Here is a 9,696-nt window from a genome sequence, read left to right as displayed (position 1 = left end):
TTCCTGTCCTCAGAGCTTCAATTGTTACTGCTGGGATCCATCGTTAGGTCCACAAGTGTTTGAAAATGTTTTGGCACTACTTTCATATATTTGGCTCCTCATAATTTGAAATGAAATTATTATATGTGATTAAAGTGCAGATTTTTATATTTTATGGAAAGGTCAGCAGGACTAGAACATCTATAGGTGGCAAAAAAGGATGTTTTTTTGGTTTGTTTTTTTTAAAAGGAAAACTGCAAAATTGCAAAATCAAAGGTTTGGACAAAGGGGGGTGTTCATACTGAGCTTATAAAAAGGCCTGGACATCAGTGAAGACTGATGTCCAGGATGATCACAGCATCCTTTCCATAGTAAATATAAACCTCTATAAAATATAACAAAATGATTCTCCAGAAGGTTCGTGTCCCTTATTGTTGGTCTACTATAATGAGAAGACTGCAAGAGCACATGGACTGTTACCATAAGGTGCAAAGTGAAGAAAAAAAAGAAAAGCCAGATTAGACTTTGCCAAAACATCTAAAACCTCAGCATTGGAAGACCATTCTTTATGCAGAAGGCCTAATATCCAACCTGTACCGCAGTGTGAGGTATTTGGACATTTGAAACGTGCAAATGTCATGCAAGAAACATGCAAGTTCTCAATAGGGTTGAGGTCAGGGGAGGATGGGGCCACACCATGGGTTTCTCTCCTTTTATTCCCATAATAACCAATGCGACAGATGTTCTTTGCAGCATGAGATGGTGCATTGTCATGCATGAAGATAGTTTTGCTACGGAAGGCAGTTCTTTTGGTACCATGGAAGAAGGTGGTCAGTCAGAAACTAAAGGTAACCAAATTACACTGTTGCAAATAACATTACATAATAAATTTATGTAAATTGCCAAAGTCATTTTCACAGACCTTAAAGGTGCACATCCACATAGTCGTAAACATCATGAGTTCTGCATTTCTGCTCAAGTTAAAAATTTAAATTTCTGCATTTTCGCCATCCTTTAGTGCACACATAGAAAATTGACATGTAGCTACTGGCCACCAGAGATGGGCAGTAACGCGTTACTTGTACTCGTTTCATGTAACGAGTAAAGTAAGGGATTACTATTGCAAAAACGGTAATTAGATTACCGTTACTTTCCCATAGGAACGCTGCCTTACCGCGTTACTAAAACCGTGATTTTGCTGCAGATCAACAATGGATCATATATGGAGTGCGGGAGAGAGTATGAGCGTGCAGCGTTTAAAGCGTGGAAGTACTGACCTTACTTTGAGTTTGATTCCATAAAAAGTGACAAAAACAGTGTCAGCTGTGCGTGGGAAGAAAACTACTTTTTAAAGCGAAAAAAACCCCTAAACGTCCGAGCAAGCACCGAGTGCGCAACAACATAATGGGAAATTCACAGAGAAGCTGCCGTATCCTTCCACTGACCGCTGCGGCACACCTGCACCAGGGTAAACCTCCGCCTGCCTGACTCCTGCTTTACAGGTGAAAATAGAGCAACAGGACCGCTAGTCTTTGACTTTATTTTCTGCTGTGTTTTACTTGCATCTATTTGAAAGACTGAGTGTATTTATTTTATGTGCTGGAATGTGCAGAAAATAAGTTTAAATGTTAAACAAATTTCTTCCAGTCAGAATGTTGCATATAATTAAATTTTACTTGATGCATAAAGTTAAAAGTTTAAAACTAACAAAACAAGTTAAGAGACTTTTCCATTTGATTACATTTTGTATGATGGATTATGCAGAAAAAGTAGGATTTGGCTGAAAGATCTATCGCTTTATCACCTATTCAGGGTGTAAAGCGTGTTTTAAAAAAGTAATTGATTACTTTTGAAAATAAGTAATCAGTAAAGTAACAGGATTACTTTCTTGGGGAAGTAATCGGTAATTAGTTACTGATTACTTTTTTCAAATAACTTGACCAACACTGCTGGCCACTATGATGGTTGGTGTTTTGTAGGTTAAAATTTAGCTTATTTAAGGATATTTCATTACTAGGAACTATATCTTTGAATATCATTTTCATGTGATACCTATAAGCAATGAGCTCACCACCCTTCCCTCTGATTGTTCTTGGCATTTTTGTAAATGGGCTTTTTTTAAATTTATAAAAAAAAAAAATCACTAGGATCACTAAATAACTAAAATGTTTGATCACTGGACAAATAAACACATAACTTGAAGTTAAGAGTTTTATTCAGGAGCAAAGCAGTTTTCTTGCTATTGTGTCAGGACTGTGGAATTAGTGTAAGATTTCAAAGCCAGAGTCAAATCTTCCAGCACCAACTTCAGCTGCTTCACATTTAGTGAAGCTGAGTCACTCAGCGGCAGGCCCCGCGCCGTGGCGTTGGAGTCACTCAGCGGCAGGCCCCGCGCCGTGGCGTTGGAGTCACTCAGCGGCAGGCCCCGCGCCGTGGCGTTGGAGTCACTCAGCGGCAGGCCCCGCGCCGTGGCGTTGGAGTCACTCAGCGGCAGGCCCCGCGCCGTGGCGTTGGAGTCACTCAGCGGCAGGCCCCGCGCCGTGGCGTTGGAGTCACTCAGCGGCAGGCCCCGCGCCGTGGCGTTGGAGTCACTCAGCGGCAGGCCCCGCGCCGTGGCGTTGGAGTCACTCAGCGGCAGGCCCCGCGCCGTGGCGTTGGAGTCACTCAGCGGCAGGCCCCGCGCCGTGGCGTTGGAGTCACTCAGCGGCAGGCCCCGCGCCGTGGCGTTGGAGTCACTCAGCGGCAGGCCCCGCGCCGTGGCGTTGGAGTCACTCAGCGGCAGGCCCCGCGCCGTGGCGTTGGAGTCACTCAGCGGCAGGCCCCGCGCCGTGGCGTTGGAGTCACTCAGCGGCAGGCCCCGCGCCGTGGCGTTGGAGTCACTCAGCGGCAGGCCCCGCGCCGTGGCGTTGGAGTCACTCAGCGGCAGGCCCCGCGCCGTGGCGTTGGAGTCACTCAGCGGCAGGCCCCGCGCCGTGGCGTTGGAGTCACTCAGCGGCAGGCCCCGCGCCGTGGCGTTGGAGTCACTCAGCGGCAGGCCCCGCGCCGTGGCGTTGGAGTCACTCAGCGGCAGGCCCCGCGCCGTGGCGTTGGAGTCACTCAGCGGCAGGCCCCGCGCCGTGGCGTTGGAGTCACTCAGCGGCAGGCCCCGCGCCGTGGCGTTGGAGTCACTCAGCGGCAGGCCCCGCGCCGTGGCGTTGGAGTCACTCAGCGGCAGGCCCCGCGCCGTGGCGTTGGAGTCACTCAGCGGCAGGCCCCGCGCCGTGGCGTTGGAGTCACTCAGCGGCAGGCCCCGCGCCGTGGCGTTGGAGTCACTCAGCGGCAGGCCCCGCGCCGTGGCGTTGGAGTCACTCAGCGGCAGGCCCCGCGCCGTGGCGTTGGAGTCACTCAGCGGCAGGCCCCGCGCCGTGGCGTTGGAGTCACTCAGCGGCAGGCCCCGCGCCGTGGCGTTGGAGTCACTCAGCGGCAGGCCCCGCGCCGTGGCGTTGGAGTCACTCAGCGGCAGGCCCCGCGCCGTGGCGTTGGAGTCACTCAGCGGCAGGCCCCGCGCCGTGGCGTTGGAGTCACTCAGCGGCAGGCCCCGCGCCGTGGCGTTGGAGTCACTCAGCGGCAGGCCCCGCGCCGTGGCGTTGGAGTCACTCAGCGGCAGGCCCCGCGCCGTGGCGTTGGAGTCACTCAGCGGCAGGCCCCGCGCCGTGGCGTTGGAGTCACTCAGCGGCAGGCCCCGCGCCGTGGCGTTGGAGTCACTCAGCGGCAGGCCCCGCGCCGTGGCGTTGGAGTCACTCAGCGGCAGGCCCCGCGCCGTGGCGTTGGAGTCACTCAGCGGCAGGCCCCGCGCCGTGGCGTTGGAGTCACTCAGCGGCAGGCCCCGCGCCGTGGCGTTGGAGTCACTCGGTTTGGAGAAACCAACCTTGTGACTGACTGCAGTTTTTCCCTTCACGGTTTTAACATTGTTTGGCTTTTTCAAAGGCAATTCAGATTTCAAGTTTCCAACTGATGCCTCAGTATCCACTTCATTAGTTTCCTGTTTTACTGGAACAAAAATAAAAATTTATTTAAAACAAAACCACACCGAGCAACTGGTCCCAGACTTTTTGGTCATATGCAAGGACACACACACACACACACACACACACACACACACACACACACACACACACACACACACAAAACTGGATCTTGCTTACCTTCATCAACATTTTGAGTGAATATTGACTGGAGCAGGGCAAGCGCTCTCTGTATTGAACCATCATTGGCTCCAACACCTGTAAACACAACATTCTTATACCAAAGGTTTTCACATTGGGGGAAGTTTATACTACAACATTCAGCTGGTTTCCAAAGTTAACGAATATCTTCCTCTGAGTCCGTTGCACGTACAGACGTAACAGGCACTTACATAAGTGTCTATTTGAATTATGACCCTGTGTTTTATACTTTTAATTTGAAAACATTACACATAATATAACCATTAAACTCAACTGCTGGCAACAACCCAGTTCTTGACAATTTAAGCATCCCCCCTTTAATTTTTCTTATTTAATAACTTCAAATCACATTAATGAGTAGTCATGTCACAGGATACAAAAGACAAAAAAAATGAACACACTTAGTACAACTTGTCTTGATACTAAGATATTAATATATTAATCAGGCCCCATCTTATCTTAATGACCTTGTAGTACCATATCACCCTATTAGAGCACTTCGCTCTCGCTCTGCAGGCCTACTTGTTGTTCCTAGAGTATTTAAAAGTAGAATGGGAGGCAGAGCCTTCAGTTTTCAGGCCCCTCTTCTGTGGAACCAGCTTCCAGTTTGGATTCAGGAGACAGACACTATCTCTACTTTCAAGATTAGGCTTAAAACTTTCCTTTTTGCTAAAGCATATAGTTAGGGCTGGACCAGGTGACCCTGGATCCTCCCTTAGTTATGCTGCAATAGACGTAGGCTGCCGGGAATTCCCATGATGCATTGAGTTTTTCCTTTCCAGTCACCTTTCTCACTCACTATGTGTTATTAGACCTCTCTGCATTGAATCATATCTGCTATTAACCTCTGTCTCTCTTCCACAGCATGTCTTTATCCTGTCTTCCTTCTCTCACCCCAACCGGTCGCAGCAGATGGCCGCCCCTCCCTGAGCCTGGTTCTGCCGGAGGTTTCTTCCTGTTAAAAGAGTGTTTTTCCTTCCCACTGTCGCTAAAGTGCTTGTTCATAGGGGGGTCATATGATTGTTGGGTTTTTCTCTGTATCTATGAAGCGCCTTGAGGCGACTTTTGTTGTGATTTGGCGCTATATAAATAAAATTGAATTGATACATTTTTGAAAAATTTGTGTTCTATACATTTTTCACTCTTTCAGATGAATGACAGGCATTTTAATCACCAACCATCTTGAAATGAATTTTGTAACCGTGTACCCTCAAGCATAAATTAGAAGCCAGGGACCTTACCTGTCTTTTCCCTCTGCAGCACTTTATTCTGTCTGTGATGCAATCCACCGACTGCAAAACAGGAGGAACATGATTTACAATCAGCACGTGTCTGTTCATTCTTTATGCCGTTTGATGCCAAAAGAGATCATTTGCAATAGCTAAGTGATATTTCCAAATCTTTACACCAGAACCTTCTAGCAGTTTCAAGATCTTATCTTACAAAAATCCACTCCTAAGTTAATTAACATAAATGTCAAATGAAGCAGAAAGAAGCTACAAAACCTCCAACAAGCCAAACAGTCAGCAGACAAACGAGAATGGCCCAAACAGCTCCCATTGTTCCAGCAACCACGCACAAACAGAAGTCACCTGTGAGGTTTAAAAAGGCCACTGTGCAGGCGTCACACCTGCAGCTCATCAGCTCCAATTATCTTGCTTTGGAAGAAAAAGAGGCGCAAAGACGCGCTCCACACCAGTTGCTGGCAGTAATGCACTATTTTGCTGTTTGCAACTGCCAAGAAATATTTTAAAAAAGAAGAAGAAGAAGAAGAGTCGATAAGAAAAGGCAAGAAACTTCACAGTCTCTAGGCTCATGATAGATCGTACAGGGTTCAGTTTAACTATAAAGATTAATACAGAACAATGTGGAAATGCCACGATAAGGAAACATCAGAACATCAATTATTGAAAGTTACCACACATCTGAAAGGGATTAAAAATATGAAAACCACAAACTTTTGCAAATTTTCAAACATATGAGGGCATGTTGTACTTAATGTTTGTATTTTTTGTCTTTTGTATCTTGCGGCGAGCCTTCACTCATCCATGCAGTTTGTATTAACAGTTCTTGGTAAAGCTTAAACCACTGTTCTGATCAGACAGGCACGCAGAAGTTTTTAAACTAAGTGTAATCCATCTAAACTGGCAGTAAAGAGACATTTCACATAAGCAAAGATGGGCAGCTATAATTGCTAAGTATATACAGGCAAATATGAGTCATAGCTATAATCAGATTCTACAAGCTTTTGTGCTCCACGCTCCCTCCCTTTTTTCCAATTCATTAACTATTCATTAGTAGGTGAGGATCTGCCTAGCCCAGGAGCCATTGTCAATCTCCCATTTTCTACTATAAATGCTTAAAATGAAGATGTGGAGCTATGTGACATATTATATATGGTCTTTAACAAAGCAAAATATAAAGCAACACCAGTGCAGCTGAAAATTGCTTTATTTTTACAATCATGACATAAATACGACAAGCATTGTCCACATAGTTGTTGATGTTTTCTCAAATATGCATGTGTTGCATAACCAGTACATTCCATAGTTGTTCTCTTTTCCATCTCTGTATCTTTCCAGGTAGTGTAGGGGCTGCCGGTATTTGACACGTTTCCTCATGTCTGCAGGGAGAAGATGCAGGAAAGCAAACCGTTAAACTCACATTTCCAGCTGTCACAAAAATCCTGGCCCAACTTAGATGAGAGACGTGCAGGTTCCAGCATGTATTGTGTTGTTATGTGATGTGTCTTGTGTTGTGAAAGGTATCTGTCACAGATTGATCCCACTGGCATTGGAAGAAGGCCAGACCCACAGGAGTCATGTTGTCCTGGTACTTTCTGTAGAAATCCACCGTCTTAAACGTGCGCTGCACCAGTGAATGGCTGTGTGGAGAGACGAGACATGCTCAGTGTGTTTTTAGGTATCACACAGTTTAACAGTTATGTGCCCACTCAATGCACGCTTTAATCCAGGAGGTGTTTGAGTATTTGTGCTAAATCGACTTAAAGTCAACATGTCAAGACAATTTATTTTATTTGTTTAGTAATATTCACAGAGGAGAGAGGTTATATTTAAAGGTAAGGACTACTCTGCAAGATTTAATAAACTCCAAAAAAAATTTAATAAATTTAATAAACTTTAATAAACTGAAAACGGAAAATGAAAATCTGTAAAGTCCTTATTTGTAAATTAGATATTGGATCTGTATGATTCAAGGTTCATTTTGACAGCAAATTGTCATGTAGTTATATTGATAGTCTACAATGACATTTAGTCATAACTTAGGTATCTCGATTCTTTAAGTTTAGTGTAGTTTTAGTGGACCAATTCACGCTGATGTGAAGTTTTTTTTCATATTGTGAAATGTCCTGAAAAACAAACTTTGTGTTATTCAAAGGTTTCATGAATCTACTTGGCAATTTAATATAGGATAAACAGGTTAGCTTGCCCTGAAGTTACAGTAATGTATTTTGCTGGATGGGTGCGTTATACACATTTTAGAAGCCATCTGAAGTCTTGCATGGGTCCTCAAAACTGTTCCCAACTTTTCCTGTTGTTGTGTCAGGGCTGTGGATACAGTGGAGTTTCAAGTGCAAGTTGGCGCATTAAGCGACGTGTCAGTCTAATAATCGGAGGTTGATGCTCACCCGAGGCATCTGTTTCATTTAGTTTATAGATGCTTCCCTTAGGTAGTATCATTATATGATGACCCACATTAACTGGAGAAATCTCTTAAAGACATAAATAACTAGATTATCTCTAATTTCCTGCTTCTTACTGAATGTATTACTCAGCCCTAAAAATATAACCTGATACTTAAACTGGATTGCATCACCTTGGCCTTCAGCAGCACTGTGAAGCCACGGAAAGTCTTGTTTTTTACCAGCATTTCCTACAAATATGTAGGAATGCTTTACACCTCATAGTACTGTATGAGGTAATGGAGCAATTTGCTCTCTGACTGCAGGTTTAATGATGTTTCCTGGGATAGTTAAAAATAGAATGGGAGGCAGAGCCCTCAGATTTCCCACCCCTCTTCTGTGGAATTATTTCCCAGTTTGGATTTGGGGGACAGACATTTCCTTTTACGATTAGGCTGAAGACTTTCCCTTTTGAAAAATGTTACATTTAGGACTGACCAGGTGACCCTGAATCCTCCCCTAGTTACACTGCAGTAAGTGCACAGAGTGTTTATTCTTAACTCAGCTCTTTTAACTTGCGTGTGTTTACTCCACTCTGCATTTGATGATTAGTTATTAATCTCTGTCTCTCTTCTACAGCATGTCTTTATCCTGTCTTCCTTCTCTCACCCCAACCGGTCGCAGCAGATGGCCCGCCCCTCCCTGAGCCTGGTTCTGCCGGAGGTTTCTTCCTGTTAAAAGGGAGTTTTTCCTTCCCACTGTCACCAAAGTGCTTGCTCATAGGGGGTCATATGATTGTTGGGTTTTTCTCTGTATGTATTATTGTAGGGTCTACTTTACAATATAAAGCACCTTGAGGTGACTGTTGTTGTGATTTGGCGCTGTATAAATAAAATTAAATTGAACTGAACTGAGTTAAACCCCAACCAGTCACAGCACTGCCACCACCACCAGCTCCTCTTTTTGTTTTCTCTTGTCTGCTTTGCCTTAGACGTTATCCTATTATACCACATATAATGTAATATCTGAAATAGCACAAAAAGAAATGAATAAATAAGCATATAAAAGATTCACATGAATAAGAGAAGCCTATAGAGATTCTATATAGCTGTTCGTGCAAAAGCAAAATGTCTTCAGCACCACCATGCATTCAGATCACAATTCTGATTGCAAAAGCTGCCAGAGAGGACAACATTTAAAAAAAAAAAAGATGTCTGGTTCTGCCCTCTGTCTATTATTGTAGTTTTTAAAGCATCTTGAAGCAACTGTTGTTGTCATCTGTTGCTATGTAAATAAAAATGGAATGAAATTAAAGTGCAATCAATCAAAACTGGCATAAAACAGACACATGAGCAAAGATCCGCAGCTATTATTGCTAAGAATTTACAATCAAATATGAGTCATAGTTAAAATAAGGTTCCTGAAAAGTTCTGACTCATCGGTGTGGTCTCTGGGGATTTTAACTCAGCAGTGCCATCTGCTGACATTTCTCTGAATGCTTCAGTATACACAAAATTAGGGATAATTACTCAACATTAGAGCAAGGCTTCATAACTGCAGCAATAAAAGTTTATAGTATTAAGTATGAATAAATGTATCTTTTTCTAGACAGGCTTTTAGACAAATTCTTGGTCTTTGACATGAACGTCTCGTGGGCTTAAAACTATAAAAAATAATAAATATTTGAGGCATAAAAGTGTTACTACTACATGTACCTGCTTCTTATTGAGCTGTTAAATGTTGCTGACTTATATTTGGTGTTGCTGGCTGGAACAATCCCTGCCAGATTATCATTAATAAAATGCTGATAAATGATGTTTAGTGAGTATAAAATGTGTGTTTTTTGGTAAATAAAATGCAGCCCCAGTG

The 9,696-nt window shown here is 44.0% G+C and overlaps 1 protein-coding gene across 1 annotated transcript; it reads right to left on the bottom strand.

Moving 5' to 3' along the window:
* Positions 1-2,218: 2,218 nt before the first annotated feature.
* LOC148101705 (uncharacterized) lies at positions 2,219-5,825 on the bottom strand. Its single transcript, XM_087845066.1, has 5 exons — positions 5,690-5,825; positions 5,426-5,476; positions 4,164-4,241; positions 3,840-4,008; positions 2,219-3,152 (listed from the first exon to the last, which is right to left on the bottom strand). Exons 1-5 carry the CDS (start codon positions 5,823-5,825, stop codon positions 2,219-2,221), a joined length of 1,368 nt encoding a protein of 455 aa, XP_087701192.1.
* Between the last annotated feature and the right edge of the window lie 3,871 nt (positions 5,826-9,696).

This window comes from Neolamprologus brichardi, chromosome 8, assembly GCF_056152115.1.
Source record: "Neolamprologus brichardi isolate AB-2024 chromosome 8, ASM5615211v1, whole genome shotgun sequence".
In the NCBI taxonomy this organism is placed as follows: Eukaryota; Metazoa; Chordata; class Actinopteri; order Cichliformes; family Cichlidae; genus Neolamprologus; species Neolamprologus brichardi.
This window is presented reverse-complemented; position numbering and strand designations above follow the sequence as displayed.